Raw genomic sequence first — 19,424 nt, forward strand, 5'->3', positions numbered from 1 at the left:
CCCTTTTCCCCATCCATTCTGCCCTTTTTGTGATAACTCTTATATGTCCTATATATTCAATTAAACCATCTAATTCCCTCTGTTTATGTTGTAATTTACCAGGTCATTAGATTTATCGATAGAATGATGTAATGGTTAAGTCCTTCTATTTCAGTTGTTAAAGTTTGTTCCCTTTTTTTTGCTTGGGGGAGAAGTTTTTTTTGTAACCAACCACTCATTTCAAAAAGCTTCTTAAGAAGGAAGTTATTTATATGACATGTCATATAAAGAAATGTGAGGAAAGTGTTTGAATGTACGGTGAACTGTACAGTGATCAGATGTGTGTCCTAACTTACAGATGGATCACACAGATAATCTGATGCCCACAAAGCAGCAGTGTCTTAGGCAGGTCATGACCAGCTCTGCTGATGTCAGCCATGACCTCTACACCTGCATAGTTCAAATGGTTCAGTTTCAACAGGGCCTGTGACACAATTGGGCCAACAGAGATTAATATTTATGGGCTAGGTATTTAAACTAATCAGTGAAATCTGTCTTGCTATCATCAAACAATGAGTTTGGCCTGGCCTGAGTCAGGCCTCAATGCAGCCGTTTCTATAACTACTGAGGTTGTATTTCTTCTTTTATTTGAATATAACGCTCTCAGTTGTCTGTGTACTTCAGTTTATGGCAAAAAAAGAAAGTATGAGGGTGAAAATGACTGGCACCGTGATGTCTTCCAGCTGTGGGGCATTCTGCCAAACAAGTCCTCAAGGCCCAAAACACGTTTTCTAAAACACACTTGAAACAAGGAGGGAAATGTTTGCCACAGTGAGCAGGATAAAACTTCACAATGTTGTTTAACATGCAGATATCTTTAATAATCAGACACAATGATATATTTCCTTCTACAGACTTCCCTTGCAGTGATGGATTTAAAAATGGTTTCAAGTCCTTATAAATGAGCATCTACCCAAACATCTTCAGTGTTCAAGTTGACCCTTCAAATGAATGATATCCTTATACACTTGTGGTTAATATATCTGTTATAATTGTATAACTATATAACTGTAACTGTAAAACCATTGAAGAGAGCCAGAGTGCATGTTTCCAGAAGAGCTAAAAGGACCCCTCCTGGTAAAACTGGGTAGCATCCTGCATGATTTATTTTACTGTTAATGCCAAAGAGTATCTTCAAACATGTTGGAGATTGAGGGGTTTTACAGGTATTGCAGCATATTCCCCATAATTATTTTTGTAAGTAACAACTTAAGACTGTAATAAAGCTCAAAGCTTGATCAGGAGGATTAAAACAAATCTGTAAGCTTGATTTTTTTTTAAGTGATAGCCTTTAAGTTTGATTCATTGATTGAATTGCTCAGGAGCTGATTTTTTTTCTCATGTCAAACTAAAATAAATATTTGCCAGGCTCACTGACTACCAACCCAAATGATTTTTAATTAAGAAAAAAATGATACATGCTAATTCAAAATCTTCAGAAAACAACTTTTACTTTTATTTTGTTCACATAAAGCATTTCATCCCAGTGCAAACACAGAAAATCTGAGGTTCACTGCACACATGGTACTATACAACAATTCTGACATCAGACCGCCCTCAGACTGGACCCTGTACCTAAATGACATCACAAACTGACCTCACATGAAGCAGTTATTATCTAACCAAAATATGAAGAACACTCAATGTCCCAGAGCCTCAATGGAGAGGAGACAGTAATGTGGTTGCTGGAAGCTGGACAGATGACACACAGATGACTCACCTCGACACTGTAATGATCCACAATAAACCAGGACATGACCGTAAAGGATATGTATTCAAAGCAATCACCAGCTAAACACATTATACACTGTATGTGAAACTTTGGTGGGCTGTTACAAGGCAACACTGTCACAGATCTAAACTGCAATCACATCCTTAAAAGTCAGTTCTGACTATAGCAGGCTATAGCCTTAATACAAACATAATGTCTCTTTTCCCTGTCTTTCAAGTCCCTTCTTGGATCCCATCCCTTCTTGCAATCACTGTGACCTGCCAGTGAGAGCCGCCATTGCAGTGACAATCCCATGAGTTACCCCAATTAGTTCTGGGGACCACACGACCAAGTCAGAGATATCACTCGGATTGGAACTCTGACTAGACAGAGAGGTTTCAGAAAATAATTTAAGAACTGTTACATCTTCTTGCTGTCCTCCAGGTCATATAACAATAGAAAATAACTGAAGTAGCACTTGAGATGAAGCTTAAAGTGAGAGTTCAAATGTGTTTAAATAAAATCTTGGAACATTAGTTGGTGAACATATTTCAACACTGAATAACTTACTCATTATTCTCAGCCAGTTTACAAATGGAGTAACTTTGTACTTTCTGTATTTTTATTTGGCTGATGAAGAAAAGCTATGAGGACAGATAAGCAATGTCCAATATAGATCTTCTTTTATACCATTTGTATCTTCATTATGCACATTAGCCCTTAAAACACAAACATTCATCAGCAAATGACCCCCCTGAGGGGTATTAAACAAGAAATACAGCTCAAATATTTGACCAAGACTGATGTTTCAGTCTATGTTTACATCTCCCATTTACACTCTATATACAAAACACCATTTTAAAATCGTTTGATTTTAAAAGATATTTAAAACACATTCAAAACCGCAGGGTAAAAGTTGTAAGGTTAAGCATATTTACATTATAATTGCAAGATTACAAGCACAACAAGTGAAAGACTGAGCATGTATGGTGAAAAAAAGTTAACTAATTCAAACTTGCAGATGAGAGCTAAAGCAGGTCTAGCCAGGAAGAGACATCGAGAAAATGACAAATGAACATTTGGCTCCAGTGTGCACTGCCTGCTCTCTCCTAAGACACATTGGTTTATTCAAACCAGCACTGCTGTGCAGTATGCCATCTGCTGTACACAGTGGGAAGGCTTTTCAGTACAATCAATGCCAAAAACAAGGTTTGTTTTTCAGCTTTCAACCATTGAAAATAAAAAATCCTGCACACTACTCTTGGTCAGCATCACCTCAGAAGCTTTGTCAAGTGTGTACTTTAACAATTTCCCCACCTGGATCTGGGGGCTTGTTTGGCTGTTTTGTTCCTGTTGCACATCATATTAACACATACAGTACTGTATGTAAGTTTGTTGTGAAATGTTTCTTTAGCTTTCTACATTTGCTTCATTTTCTGCACATTTGGTTAAGTTTGTAAGTCCAGATTTTATAAGTTGGTGAGTTTTGGCTTTGTTAAATAGTTCAGTTTAACTTTGACTAAACATAGTTGGTGTAATTCTGTTTGTCTGACTGTTTGTGTTTTTATTCACATCAGAGTTGGTCATTTGGTGAGTGGGTGCCTGCATGTATGCATTAAGTGTTTTGGACTGTGTTAGGACATCTCATCATTCAGGATCCAGGGCATAGAAAAGGCAACACTGCCAGAGAGAGGTGGTAACATTGACCTTATTGTCAACAGAGGTGCAGTGTACTGGAGTTTATGTATAAGAGTCTCATTGATTGATTTAACGATGTATGTATAGATCCAGAGAGGCACGTCAAAGTAGAACATTGGTGGAACATTGTCTACTTAAGGTCATGGTGGGGAAACTGTTTGAGAACAAACTTGGAAAAAGCTTCAGAGGGACCGAAACATTGTGGTTTAAAAAAATAAATAAAAAAATATCATTCCGAGTATTAGTAGTGTGCAGGAGCTTCCTTTTCATTGCCCTAGGTTTTTGTCCTACTCATCTACTTTACGAGATGGTTGGATGTGCGAAAACCTCGTTTTAATCAAAGCTTTCAACCATGACTATTGTAATAAATACTTCAGGCTGCATGAGTAACTGGAGTTGATAATTGCAGCTAGCTATTATTTCCACACAGATTTTAAATAAAAAGGGATTCATCATAATAATCCTTTCAGTAACCAAACCTCTCATGGCTGAGGAATTTCTGCCACTTGTTTTACATAAGTCTGATGGCTGAGAGAAAGTCCAGGAACCGGCTGGCAGAACAGTCATGGACATTTAAATTGAGTTTATAAAGTGGCCTTTACACAACAACTTATGGAGACGTAGTGCCTGACAGCAGGCTGAAGGAGAGGAGTGTGGATGGAACATGATTGTCTGCTCAGACAAGAGGTTCAGATGAAACCTGCAGAGTTGACTTTTGGTCGACAGCATGAATTGTAAGGAGTGTGTCTGTGTGTATCGAATGGCCTGTCGGATACACAATCGGCACCACCCTGAGCTAGGAAACACAATTTACAGGACCAAAACAAAAAAATCTTGTCCACTCAGGTGGAGCGTGACGTCTGATAGTCAATACTACTCCAGCCTGGATAAAAAAAAAGCTAAGAGACACACTCCTACGATAGTGCAAACACTGCTGTTGACTTCCCTCATACCCCGGCTGGGTAGTCTTGATTGGGCAACTCTTTTTACAGCCAGTTTTGGAGTACAACCAGGTTCTTGTCCATCCAGCGCTGGTTTAACCTGATGGTTTCCAAAGCTTCCTGCACGCTCCTCATCTGAGAGCCACGCTCTTTTAGCCCGGAGAAGAAACTCGTTACCTGCAAAACACAATCACACCCACACACACAATAGTCAAGTTAGCCCTAAAATACACTGAAGTATTATTAAACTTTTTGAAATACAAACCTGATCAAGGTGTGCCTGTGTGGAGAACTGGGAGGTGGCAGATTTGATGATTGATTGGATTGCAAATGAGCCCACAGGGAACCTCGAGAAGAGACACAAAGATGTTTATTCATGAATTCATCTTTTTTATACGTATTTATTCATACGTTTATTGAATTGTATTTTTTTTCCACAAGAATAACATTTATACAAGTATGTGTATATAATGTATATGTAGATTAATGAAACATTAGGTTTTATAACTATTATCTGATATGATTTTGTTGTCAATGCTACAGAATCAAACTGATTGCAATTCAGTCCTAGGCGGGAAAAAATAAATAAATTGTGGTCTGACACCTGTGAGGTGTAGAAAGAAAAGAATACTCTTTGTTAGAGGGGTGGAGACTCTTCCATACATCATCAAATCCAAGGGAATCTATGAATGAGTGGATTTAATATACAATACAATCCCCACCCACTAATCCCACTGTCATTACTGCAGGGTCCAGAAATATTTTAAGAAAATCTGATGGCTGACCTGGTGGATGATAAACATTCATTATTGAAATATATTGCTTTTGTAAGATGCCTTTAATAATAATAATGTAGTAGTCATTTGTTATCCTTAACACCAGTCTAAAAGGTAGATTCTGTCTAATAAGTACAGCCACTGTATCATCGAGATGTGCTTCCTGTCCCAGTGCTATATCTATGTTTTCTTTTTTCAAAAGGTAAGTATTTCCCTACGTTTTAGAGGATTGTGAATGTCTCGTACATTCCAGGTAAAGGCCCGAAGCTTATTTGCCATTAAGTTTTACTATCGATGTGGACATAAGTACAGAAATGACCTGTAATGTACAGTAAAATTGAACTGCTGACCTCTATATGAACACAACAACAAGAACAGTTTACATAAATAAATGAAAATAAGATTGGGAATGCCCCTACTTCAAATGCAGGGAGCCACAGCTTCCCTCCTATCCACAGCTAAAAGCTGACAGATCAATCGAGCGTTATACAACTAACCATAGAAATAGCACATGTTCCATATCACACACGGCTATGTTACTATTTCACGTGGAACATTGTAGGAAAAAAAGCGAGAAGAATTAGGAGACGGCATCGAGCTAGTACTCTCGTAAAGCTAAATGTCTCTATCCTGGTCCAATGATAAAACATGATTAAAGAAACAAAATCTTTCCAATGTTGAAACGAAACGATTTTAAAATGGAGTCTGAGTGATAACATGTCTGAAACTGACAAGAGGCTTACTTCTCTATGAGGCTGTCCCAGTTCTCTTGTATAAAATCCCAGACGAACAAGTAGCCAGTAAATCCGCTACACACAGTGCTGATGACCAAAGGAAGCTCCTGGGTCTGGATGACGTCCCCCTTCAGACCAGCATGAAGAATCCTGCAGAAAGTGAGATCAGTTTTTCTGTTTACACAAAAAATGTTTCTACACACCCACACTTTCCTCACCTACATACAGCAGGAGACTCAAATACACAAATACAGATTTGAATTATAACTCAGATAATAACGTTTCTATAGAGTCTCAGACATCTACAATTTAAAGTAAAGCTCTCAGTTGTAATCCTTGTGATTTTTTTTCTTTAAACGTTGCATTTGCAGAATACAGTAAACAAGAAGAGAATAGCACAAAGTGTGTCGTAAGAGAAACGGTTCTCAGTTATGGTAGAATTTGTGTTTTGTGTTCTTGTGAATTTTATGAGGCAACATATAAAATCAATTCAAGAGCTGAAAAGAAAAATTCTTCTCATTTTTTATTTAACATAGGGCATCTTTTGGTGGAATATAAGTAGGCACTGAAAAAGAAAAACCACTGCAACACTGAAAATACTGCAAACTGTATTCCTGCACAATCTGCTTGGCTTTACCTGAGTAGAAGTATAAACAAACATTTACCAGACTATTCGCCAAGCATCTTGAGTGGATGCGAGGCCCCGAAGCATTTTTCGTTTCTCTGCATCAAAGGTGACATGAGAATACAAGTCGCGCAAAGTCTCCCAGTCTTCATTTGATTGAGCAGCAACATTGAACACAGCTTGCTGCAGATCACCTGGGATCCTGCACAAATATATAACAACGTTACTCAGGTTACTATAACAACAAATGTATTTGAACTTCATAATCATCATTCATCATCTATAATGATAAAACAGATTAATGTCAATTCAATTTCATTTCATTCCCCCGACCCTGTTAAAGATACTTCTATGACTAAACAGATGTTTGAGCCTCTCAGGCTGTTGTCACTGTGGCCCACGTAATGAATGTTTCTAGGGTGCTATACGTACCGCAAGGTCCCGTTGGATTCAACATAACTCTTGAACAGAGCTTTGGCTTGCTGAGCGCAGTTTCCTTCTTTCAGGTGACATGCTGTCTCCAGCAGCACTGAGCGCAGCTCCTGATTGGATACACTCTCCTCCTCTCCCCATGTTTGTTTCTCCATCAGGGAACCAAAATGATGCATAATATAGTTCTATCAAAAGATAAAAACAGACAATCATGGAGTTATGATTACAAACACAAAACTCACTTTTTCCACTTCATGATCCTAGATAAAGAGTGATTGGTTAAGGACTTCAGAATACAGCTTGTACCCTAAATGCCTTCATGCTATGATAAGTTGTTACTCACATAGCCTCATCAAAACTTTTTAAAAGAGGCTAAACCAGACATGAAAAGTGTAGATACAGCAACAATTGTGAATATGATTCATTTCAAGTTGCTTTTAAAAAGACGTGAAGTTTTTGTGTGCATTTAATGTATATTAAAGAAAAACGATAACTTATTACTTTAATGTATCCAAGAAATATACATGTAAGCAGGGTCTGAATTCACTTTTTGACTCACCAGCCAAGGTAGCAGGTAGAGGAAAAAAAATCACTGACCAAGCATATTTTATTAGTTACTAAGGTATAATGCTCCGTTAAATTAAATCACAGATTGAAGTCATGAATTGGATCATTTTATCAAATCAAGACATTGAAAAATGTTTAAAAAAATACAGTATATATAAAGGTAGTAGTTCCCAGACTCCCCTGCTACCCCCTAGAACCACCCCTGCATTACATCATTACAGACTCAAAACTCAAATCCATCTGTGAATAATAAATGTGTTTAATCCACAAAAACAAGCTTTTCTATTGATTTACCTTCGACAGTGTTGAACACATAACATGAGCTGACTGTTCATTATAGGACGTGTGTATCTCTGACTGCTGCTGCGGCGAGTGTTGGAAGTGAAAGTGGAGCATGCATTTACCGTGCGCTATATCTTCAGTGTTAATAACGCAGCGCTGTTTAACAGAGTCTGTGTGGACAAGTTAACAGAACCAAAAGTTGGACCTGATCACATGTGTTACAGACTCGGTCAGTATGGATCAACTGTGTGATATAAGAATCCACTGATAGTAAACAGGTGCGTGATGTGTGTGTTTATGCAGCGTTGTATGTTGGTGTGTCTCAGCTACATCAAATGCGCTGTATACTCAGCAGGGTCTTTATACACGACTGTTGGGTATAAACATTTTCCTGTCATGTGAAATTGATTTGCCAAAAGTAAAATGTTGAGATTTTGGATTAGACAGCTTTAAACAAATTAAACCACAGTATGCATCATGATCACACTGGTGATCCCCCGTGGTGTGTTGAAAGTATTAATATCCTGTTCTTTAGTGATACCCTGACCTGTTTACCTCTTCCATCCTCTCTTACAAAGGACATAAGATGTCATAAAACCTCATAATCACAGTCTTATAAAATAAATGAAAAATCCCCCGCACACTGAAGGGGACTTTATTGTGAGCCAACAATGTGTTTTGTAGCTTCCTCAGGTTCGCCCTGCATCATCACGTGGGCATACACAGATGTGTCAAATTGTTAATTGGATTATTCAGTGTCATAACCTCAAAATGGTAGTGTGTATAAAAAAAAAACATGATGTGATTAGTACTTTATACATACTTTTTGGAATAATAATATAGTACATGCTTTCATTTTCAAAACACACATGATATAACAGCGTAACAGGAAATCCAAGATTTGGTAGGTGGTGTGTTTCATTAATGCAAAAACTCAGAATACGCATATTTAGGTGTAAGATGTGCTATTCATCATTCAAATTAAATATTAACAGCTTGTATGCTCATACATCCATTACTCTTACTATCACTGGATTATCAAGACTTTAAATAATCAGGATTTGTTTGGCAGACATGTGGCTTGATTCATGTTTGTCAAACAATTTAACATTACCCAAATTCCATGTGTTTATGTACCTTCATACGGGCCACCAGACTGTGCTCCTGTCTTTTGCAGAGCAGTTGGTAGATATTGCTGAGCTGCAACAAGGCTTCTGTCACAGGAGACGTATCGGTTTCATTGGATATGTAGTTCAACAGGTTGTTGACCTGAAGGAAGGACACACGTCCCAGTCTGTCCACAACATGGGACAGGGGGGTGAAGGCTTGTTAAAAGCATGAAATACAAGAATTGGACAAGTACTCCTAAACCTGAGTTTATCCTGTCAATGAATGTTAATCAAAAAAGAAAAATGTGTTACACGCTTTACCTGGAGAGAGCAAAGATATTGTGTATAAGCGAGGCACGGTCTTCTGGTGTAAGAACATTGACATTTTCAGACAAAGCATCTCCAAGAGCAGTCCAACCCTCGTCTCCATAGTGGACGATGTAGAAGCCTGTGTTTCTGTAGTTTATCTTCAGCCACTTCACACTTTCTGCCATCTTAAAAGTCCCTGAAAAAACACACACACAGATGTACCAATTGACCCAGAACCAGAGACTGAGACTTGATGTTTCTGTTTGTGTTACTTTGTGTTTTACCTGACTTGGTCATTAGATTGAACACCTGTCTGCACTCTGGAGCCACACTACAGTTGTCATTCACGTATGTCACTGGAATATTCCACAAGCTACACAGAGAGAGAAATTTATAACCATGAGTGTGGTGTGTTTCTGCGATCTTTCAACAAGTGTGTCCGTCTGTGTGTTTAATATTACCCACCTGGAAGTGTGTGTTGCATAGTCAGAGGTGAGCAGGAAATGCTCCTGTGTGAGGGTCACCTGATCTCCCTGGCGGCTTACGGTGACCAATGGGAAGCCTTTCTGCGATGTCCAGGATCTCATCATCTCTGACACGTTCTGATGCTGCGGTGAGACTTCGACCTGAGGACAGGGAGAGAAATCCAGAGTGTGTGCAGTCCAATGACATGTCATTTGTTTTCTGAATGTGTGAAGTTACATAAAGAAGGATTCAAAGAAGCAAAAATAATATCAATAATAGAATGGTATAATATAATTGTTTAACGTAAGGAATTCTAGGCTCTTCCTTTGTTACGGAGAGTTAGCAAAAGTATAAATTGCCTTATTTGAAAATGGAACAATGTCATCACCAAGTGAATCAGCAAAGACCACTAAACTAACCACAACCATGCCAATGTGAGATCAAGTAATTTTGACAGTAAGCAGAGGAAAGTTAAGATGCAGCCAAAAAGGTAAACTACTGCTCTCCATTGTATGAAAAAAATCAATAAGGCACAAACACTCACCTCTGTAAGGCTGTTCCAGAGGTCGTTTGTGTCCGCGTTTGATCCACTGAACTGTTTTAGGTATTGAATGATACCCTTTCTGAACTGGTGTTCCCCGGGCAGTGAAGCGTTCAGCATCAGGAGAATAGATGCACCCTGAAAGGCAGAACACAAAGCAACTGTGATCAGACCGAAGCAGAGCAATGACCGTAGTTATACTAAACTCTTGAAAACTTCCTGAAGCTTTTGGGTTGAGCTGCATGTTCCCACAAACTGCCAAATGGTTCACTCCAGCTTTACCAAACAATGTTTCCTGCCAGCCCCCTAGTAAATGTTCCACATGAAGTCAGGGTGAGCTGATGGGTGAGAGCACTCGGCGGAAAAATATTACGGAAAATCAATCACGAGCGAGCAGAAAAGAGGTTGACGTTTAGATCCTGCGACTGGCACACTACTAGAGACTGAATGTACACGACCAGTGCAACCTCTGTCCACTTAATAAAACATATTTATGTTTTTGTTCTCCGCTCTTTGGTTGATATTGTGAATGTGTTGAACTACACGTAGCATTGATATAAAGGCAAAGACTTTCATTATAGTGTTGGATTCCTTGCCCGCCACTTCTGTGTTGTTCCGTTTACGTCACGTCTTCCTCCTGAGATCCAACAAACAACTCAGGAAGAGTATTTATTGTGAAGCACTTTGTGACGTCTGCTCTTAAAAGGTGCTATATAAATAAACTTCACTTACCGTACTTACAAGAAGCAAGGGCAGCCTGCCTTTCAAGAAATGTTTAGGAGTGTGTATGTGGAAAAGGCTTCAGTGTGAGACATTATTTACTAATAAACAGCTATAGAAGTTCAGGGAAATCATAAATGTAAAGTACCCATCTATCATATATAAAGCTGTACCTTTTCGTATGAGACCGAGTCAAACATCTCTTCCACCTGTGATGGTGAATTAACTTCTGTCGACACGGCATGGGAGGAGTTTAGTGCATCTTTGTCCAAGGCTCTGAATCGCACTGCCAGGAATAAATTACCCTGTCAAAAAACACAGGGATCTCTGTTAAAGCACATATTGAGGCAAACGGCTTCATCTGTTGAGAACAAATCTTTTTAGAGACCTGATAAGTAAACTTACAATTTCCAGATTCGGCAGGACTGTCTGCAGTGAATAGTACTGCATGTAAGTGGCAAAGCCTTCGTTAAGCCACAGGTCGTTCCACCACCTCATAGTGACCAGGTTTCCAAACCACTGCAAACACATCATCAGAGATAGATGAGGACCTCCCTACAGCACATACTCACTATCTGCTGTTTTCACAGACACACAGGTGAATATGACTACCTGATGAGCGAGCTCATGGGCGATAACAGAGGCGACCACTTGTTTTTCCAGAGGAGAGGACTGTTTGCCCACCAGCAGACTGGTCTCTCTGAAGGTGATGAGTCCCCAGTTCTCCATAGCGCCCGCCAGGAAGTCGGGGATAGCAACCAAGTCTGGAAAAGAGAAATTGAGCAACTCAGGTGTGTTAAAAAGGGATGACAAGAAAGAACAGGTGAGGGAGAATGAAATAGTGTGCAACTTCCTGTGTGTACTCACCCAGCTTTTTGAAGGGGTAGTTTATTTCACAGAAGTTATTGTAAAACTCCAGCAGTTTAACGCCTGCATCCAGAGCATAGTCAGTGTGCTCCTTCTTCTCTGGCACAGAGTACACAGACACCTAGAAGACACAAACAGATGTTAAATGATGATTTATCAGAAACAAGAGAATCTTAATGACAGCTAAAATAATATATATATATAATATGGTAGCCTTCATCGAAAGCAGAAAATAAGTCATATCTGTGTCAGACCTACCAGAGTGTCTGAAACATTTTGGCTGATAGAGGTGAAGTCACCAACAATAAAGGCCACCAGGTAGGTGCTCATGTTGAAAGTGGTCCTCTCAAACTCATCTTCCATCAGGCCATTGGGAAGTTGTGTGGTTTTAGCCTGAAACACACAGCATATAAAGACGTGTTACTAACTAACTAACTGACATCTTCTCGCCTTTTCTGTTCAGAAAACAACGCAGCGAGTTTAAAGTAGCACATGGTCTGTTCATTTAATTGTGCCCAAATTTACAAGTATCACAGTCACATGACTTTCTGCTGTATTGAAACTGGGTGTGAGATTACCGATCAGTTGCAGGTGACAAGACTTGGAGATCAGTTAAATAGGCTGTGCATATAATACCAAAAACAAAACTCCCTTCAGGTCATTACCAACATTTTTTGCCAAAGAAAATTAAATTTGCTCTGTCCCAGGCTAATGCTAGTAACAACTGACATATCAGAAATATGAGCATCAGTGCTAACCTTCACACACACCTGAGGTTTCTATTTTAACTATATATTTCTGTATGTTTAGGAACAATCTACCATGTATTCAAAGATACTCTATTTCACTCTGATATTAAACCTGGGACCTGTCTATGATCGTTTTTTTGGTTTAAAACTTCAAATTTAGCTGTCAAACACAACCAGAGCTTACTGTGAATCAAATTCTCTGTTAAGTTTGAAGGATAAATCCTGTTAAACAAATAGGCTGTGTGTGTGTCCACCAAAATGTTTTCCTGAGGCCATGGGAGTGCTGTTTATACACTACAAACAGTGGAAGCATTGCAAAGAAACTGAGCTTCTATTCTGCGCTGAGTGCTTCGCCTTTTGGGCCTTTTTCTGGTCAACAATTTTCAACTTTAGGTAAGTGCTACACTTGTGAATGTCAATTTTAAATAAGCCGTCTAATCACATCGGAGGAGGGGCAGAAAAACTGCTGTTGCTGTCACAGCCTATAAGCTAACGTGCTAAACAACTACAAAAACAACAACAACATCAAAGATAGGGAGATAAATATCACCCAATTCCAGAGTATCCCTTTGACTAATGTGCTTCAGCCGTTCCTTTATTCAGAGCAACACATGGAAGAAAATATTCTTCCTGCTAAAAAAACACTGCCTCAAACTCTCCCAGTTTGGCTTTTTTCATATGTGATAGTCCCTTTTGTGGACACACAGCCAGCGCGAGGTGTTTCAGGAATTGTTATCACGCTGTAACCATAAAACTAATGTTGCATTACCTTAGGCATATTGGAAAGAGTCATGTAGTCTGGTTTTCTGCTGATTTTGATCAGAAAAGTGGCTTTGAATGAGGGTTCATCAAAGCAGGGAAAGGCTTTCCTAGCATACAGTGGCTCAAACTGGGTTGCAGCGAGGACCCTGAGGACAAGAAGGAGATGAGCGTGAGCATGCAGACTCACCAAATTAGATCAATCCTGCCTAAAAGAAAAGAACAGCCAGCAGTTTCCTTAGTACATGGCTGTGCACTGAACTGAAGGTCACAAGCTCAGTTGTGTATACAGAAAATACTGTGCCTACAAAACAGTGAAATGTACCTTTTTTTTCCATCTTTATCAGTGTATGAGCTGTTGTAGAAACCATCATAGGTGTGCGACAGGTTAGCAGAGTAGTCCAGAGTCAGAACACAGTACTGTCCTGCCTTCAGCTCCTCAGGAAAATTAACAGCTATCTGCTGTCTGGGTTTGTACTCCAGTACGGTCACATCTCTGGCTGCTTCATCCCCCAGCTGGAAGAGAGAACAATTATCTCAAAATTTAACAGAAAACTTAAAGCAAAATGTTTAAATGTTTCTCATGTTGCTAGCTAAAGCTAAATCTTTGTATACAGTCCATGTAGTCAGGAGGGCTTTGCACGGCTCAGAGTGAAAACAATGTCTCACCTTGAAGGTAGCTTTGGTAATGTTGAGGTTAGCACTGTGCAGGACAATGCGTTTGGTGTTATGAAGCACAGACATGTTGATAACAGATCTGCCTGTGAAGGTCATATTGTTGAGGTTGGGGTTCAGGGTGAGGTCATAGCTCAGAGGACTTATGCTGTGAGGCAGCCGGTACTCTACCCATGGAAACAGTTCACCACTTGTGGACAGGGGGAAGATGGTCTCCATGGGGGACGTCTTGTTCGGCTTACGACAACCCGTCTGCAGTAGGACAGACGGTTAGGGGTCAGCCAAGGAAATTAGATATCACAACAAAAAAATCATCCAACAGCAATGTATGCATACGGAGTTAAATTATAATCCATCATTATATTTTGCCTACCCTGGTAAAGGTGCATCCAGGTAAGAAGTAGAGTACCATGGTCATGGAGCAGACTATTACAAGGAATAACACACACACAACCATGGTGCGGGCTGAGGGTCGAGGACATGACCTGAGAGACCACAAAGACAATTAGTCACATTTACAGTGTGAAAGACTGCAGACATGTTTATGTAAGTATAGAATTTTAACCAAAGAATGAAACTGTGTCCTGTCCTGTGTGTACCCATATATAGGCTCATAACTCCTTTTTTAATCTGCATCACATTTTGCCTACTATTGTGACTACAGTTATGGTTTCTGTTTTTACAGGTTTAGAGTGTCTCTACTGGATTTTAAAATGGTTGAGTGTTCAAAAATAATCAGGATTTTTTATGTCAACAATTGTGGGCATCATATGGAATAGCTTCATTTTTCTCATCTGTGACAACACTGTTTTCAACATCACTTTGAATACAGCTGTAATTTCAAGAAATGTTGCAAGCTGTTCTACAACACCACCATGTGATGTTTTATGATCCCTGTAAATATTTGTCAAAGAAATACACGTGTGAATTACTTCCCTTTATACTGACTGGCTTAATAAAGCTCTACTATCGAGAGACACGTTTCCAAAAATAATAGCAGCTTTTCAGTTTTCATGACATGTTAGTTAGAAACTGACAATGTTGAGATACATTCATCTCAATTCAAAATGTGTATTTCTTCACACTGTATATAATGATATATGATAAATACTCTTGCAGCACTGCTTTGTAAAAAGAAATCCCACAATGTAGATCACATTAGATAATCCCCTTTTGGGTGCATTACCTGGGCGGAGCCTGTCTGGTGTAAGGGGAGGAGTTGGATCTATGAGCAGAGCTGCGGTTCATGAAGGACATGCCCAGCAGACGTGCCGAAGACTCGCAGTCCTCCTCATCCTCGTCCAGGTCGTTCTCTCCGAGGCCTCGCACAAGCAGCCGTGAACTGCGGGGCTCATACACTGCCTCATCTGGGTCAAGAGCAGGAAACGTCTGGGGAAAGAATTTGTTAGCCACTGATTTTTTCTTCTTTTTTTTATTTACAGTTAAGCAGTGTAGTGTTTCCCGTAGATTTTAATAACTGGATTGTCCTCACAGGTCAATTCATTATCAGAGGGCAAGATGTCAGATAACGAGGTCAGTGAGGAGAGTGAGGGCAGGGACAGCAATAATGAGAAGTAATGCACGGACGACTGATAAAATTAGATGACTGCAGAGAGGATACAGGTCGTGGTGACCAAGGGAACAAATGTTCACTCTGTTTAAATTACATGAATTGGTAATATTCTTGTTATTCCTGTTACGCTGTTATATCATGTGTGTTTTGAAAATGAAAGCATGTACTATATTATTATTCCAAAAAGTATGTATAAAGTACTAATCACATCATGTTTTTTTTTTTATACACACTACCATTTTGAGGTTATGACACTGAATAATCCAATTAACAATCTGACACATCTGTGTATGCCCACGTGATGATGCAGGGCGAACCTGAGGAAGCTACAAAACACATTGTTGGCTCACAATAAAGTCCCCTTCAGTGTGCGGGGATTTTTCATTTATTTTATAAGACTGTGATTATGAGGTTTTATGACATCTTATGTCCTTTGTAAGAGAGGATGGAAGAGGTAAACAGGTCAGGGTATCACTAAAGAACAGGATATTAATACTTTCAACACACCACGGGGGATCACCAGTGTGATCATGATGCATACTGTGGTTTAATTTGTTTAAAGCTGTCTACAGCTATAACAGATTTACAGTCATATGGGATGTAATGAACTGAAAGAGAGCAGATGAGCATCATCTAACAAAAGTTGTCAGCCAACCTCCAATCAACAGATACTGATCTACAAGTCTCCTCTGATCTTTTTCAATTATCAGCCTTGAGAATCAAAGCACATTTGTGCCGAGTGATGCAAATCTACATTCTGTTTCAAGCTCAAATATTAAGTCTTGAAATAAAGATGTGCATAACATGCATGGGAAAAGATGACGTGAGCATACCGGAAAGGCAGAGGAGTCTTTTGCTAAATCAACAACATCAGGCTCTTCTTCAAACATGCTGTTCTCGATCATGTTCCTCGGCAGGTTGGCTCGCTCTGCAAGACAAAGAGGAAGTGAAAATAGACGACAAATTCTCAAAAGGAGAAATGAGAGGGGAGCGAGAGATGTCAAAAAGGTGCGCACATCCGAGAAAGTTGAAGTACTGGGTGCTGGACAAAAGACAGAAAAAGGATTGAGTCCACACACCAGAAGCTGCTCCAATTAAGTAGAATTAAATGGAATATCACATGTAACGTTTCGGGCCCTCGTCCTTCATCAAACATGAGAGAGAAACAGAGAACTGACTGGAAATGATTGACACAGAGGAGACGGTGCTGTTTTTGGCAAATAAGTGAGGATATTTTTGTATGTGTCGCAAACTATGGTGGCAAGCCATTTTTAAACACAAAGCCTTGTTATAGCTTGTGAATGTGCAGGCAACCTGAAGACTTGTTCAACAACCTTTTTGAGCACAAGGTATTACAAAATCTGACTAGAGAGAACATCCGTTTCCTTCAAAATTGATTTACAGCAAAAGTAGGAAAAACACTCATTCTCTGGGCCAAATCACATGATATTGCTGTAGGGTATAAAAGCATTCATTTTTGAGTCAGCCCTTGCCTTTTAAAAATCCATGTGACCACAAGATTCTTTATTCAGCATTTCTTGAAACAACAAGAGGCATGTTCAACTTCCTAATTGAATAATGAAAGTAGTAAAATGTTCTGCAATGACAGCCTCTTGTCCGGGTCACATTCCAGTCATAGTCTTAAAGTCAAAGACAATACATTATCAGTGTCAGCTGTTGATAGACTTATTGGAAAGTGCAGAGAATCTTTATACACAGTGTTCATTCAGAGCCAATGACGCCAAAAAAAAGGGTGACCCTTCATTCAATCTTTATTTGTATAACGCCAGTTCTTAACAAATGTTACCTCAAGACACTTTACAAAAGAGCAGATAAAAGACCGTACTCATTGTTATAACATCTACAAAGACCCAACATTAAGCCAACGTGAGCACTAAGCAACATTAAGCAACAGCAACAAGAGGCAGAAACCTTGAGCAAAACCAGACTCATGTTCAACAGCAGTCTGCTGTAACCTTTGGCTTCCCAAAAGGAAGACAAGACTGCAGTAATTCATGAGTTGAATCTGTTCCTCTTCTTCCCTGCACAGTGATAAGTGTGTATGGGCTGTCGCTGAGTTTGAATCATTGCTCTGGTATGACTGTCTATTAATAGGCTAACAGCGAAGTAGATGGTTACTATAAATGTGCAGAGGACGATTTGATCAAAACTAAGACGGATAAAAGCTAAGCCAAGTTGCTAAAGAATAAATGGCATACAACATCTACTTCTAACAGCTGTGGGACAGTCATGTGATGTGACGGGGAAATGTATTTCATACAAGCCGGATGCCATACGACTGAAGCAGAAGGTGTGATGGTTATCACGAGACTACCATAACAAACCCTCTTTCAAATGTGCACAACCAACACAACCTCTGCTTTCCTCATACTTGTGTGGAAATACAACAGTCAGGCATTATCTGCAGCCTTCCTGTTTACTCAAAACAATGCATTAACCCTACCGCAGAGTCAAACAAATGTATGCAGACATACAATCTTTAATTGAAAACAAAAAGGTAATGAAAGAAGCATGTGCTAACCATTTCTTATCTTTTCCTTGTTTTAAAAAAAAAAAGAAAAAAAGATGCTATTGTGTGACTTTAAAAAAAATCCCTTAGTCACGACAAAGAACAAATAGTGAAGCTGTAGATTTGTTGAATGCTTCTTATAGTTTGGAAACAACCTGAAATAATATAAAACACTTAAAAGAGGACTTATCAGCTCTCCTTACAAAAGAAACAACACAGCTACTACCAGCTGTTGCGGTTCCTGTTTTTGTTTAAACACACAACTCTTACTGTGTTTCTTTCAAAAGGTCCCAAGGCAGCTGGGTTTTTTGGTTTTTTTTTAAACCAAAGGGTTACGTAAACAGACTTTAAGCTTCACAAACCATCCTCTAATGCTCACAGGGTTTGTGACATGTTTATCATCTCCCTGCAGGACCGTCACAAAGACAGACGCACAGATTAAGTTAGCTGTCGTTTTAGCATGGTAAATGTCAAGCCCAGCACATGTCCTCGGGTGAATGTCACTTCCATCCAGCTTGCTGCTCCTGTCCTGTTTGTTATGGCCCGCTGCGGTTAGCTTGTGTCACACAATCTGTCTCTCTTACCTGTGCTGTGGTTGTCAAACGGATCCATGGTTGAGGGTCTCTCACGGCTGCCCTCGACCAAAACAAGGTAATGTTTACAGCAGCCGAACAGACGAGGTTATTTCTCTCCGGTCAGACCGCAGGGTGTCACGCACTAACAATAAAACACTGTCTTCACTGTACTTCTGTTTTGCTACGTAGCTGCTAGCTTGAACTAGCCAACTTCTGACAGTGTTAACCGACTGAAAGACATCCGGTGAGCTAACGCGAGCGGATTTTAACAACTTTGTCGCCCATGTTGATTTTGCCGACTACAAGATGAAGACAAGCGTGATTGTATTAAAAGCCGAACAACAAATTTTACTTTCACACATGCTCGGCGAACTAACGAAAATGTCCAAATGACACTGGTTTCCTCTGTAACCAGTTGTTGACAACTTCCTATCGAATTACAACACTGGAATCCTATTGGATGTTGCACAAGGGGGCGGGGCTATAGCGCTGTGACGCTCCCATCTGTGTGTCCTACTCATAGAACCAGGGATGGCAACTTTGGTCACAAGCAAGGGCCACATTCATTTAATTCTCACTGCCAGGGGGACAAATTGTAGTATACAAAAACGATCAATAGTCAATTATGTCTCAAATTTAACTCAACATATGCCAGTGATCAAATATTATATGCACATATTTCTGGTTTTCATGATTTCATGGCAGATTTAGTCATGTTTTCTTCATGTTCCCGATTAATTGATGTGT

The 19,424-nt window shown here is 39.5% G+C and overlaps 1 protein-coding gene across 1 annotated transcript; it reads right to left on the reverse strand.

Moving 5' to 3' along the window:
- Window positions 1-1,473: 1,473 nt before the first annotated feature.
- On the reverse strand, window positions 1,474-19,093 carry lnpep (leucyl/cystinyl aminopeptidase). The gene is made up of 22 exons (XM_065965780.1): window positions 18,687-19,093; window positions 16,406-16,500; window positions 15,186-15,388; window positions 14,373-14,484; window positions 13,994-14,251; window positions 13,650-13,840; window positions 13,335-13,473; window positions 12,075-12,209; window positions 11,817-11,937; window positions 11,562-11,713; window positions 11,355-11,468; window positions 11,123-11,254; window positions 10,233-10,367; window positions 9,689-9,849; window positions 9,508-9,596; window positions 9,236-9,419; window positions 8,943-9,099; window positions 6,957-7,141; window positions 6,565-6,726; window positions 5,909-6,049; window positions 4,655-4,736; window positions 1,474-4,566 (listed from the first exon to the last, which is right to left on the reverse strand). The coding sequence occupies exons 1-22, from the start codon at window positions 18,712-18,714 to the stop codon at window positions 4,435-4,437; spliced, it is 3,108 nt and encodes a 1,035-aa protein (XP_065821852.1). The 5' UTR covers window positions 18,715-19,093; the 3' UTR covers window positions 1,474-4,434.
- Between the last annotated feature and the right edge of the window lie 331 nt (window positions 19,094-19,424).

This window comes from Labrus bergylta, chromosome 2 (assembly GCF_963930695.1).
Source record: "Labrus bergylta chromosome 2, fLabBer1.1, whole genome shotgun sequence".
Classification (NCBI taxonomy): domain Eukaryota; kingdom Metazoa; phylum Chordata; class Actinopteri; order Labriformes; family Labridae; genus Labrus; species Labrus bergylta.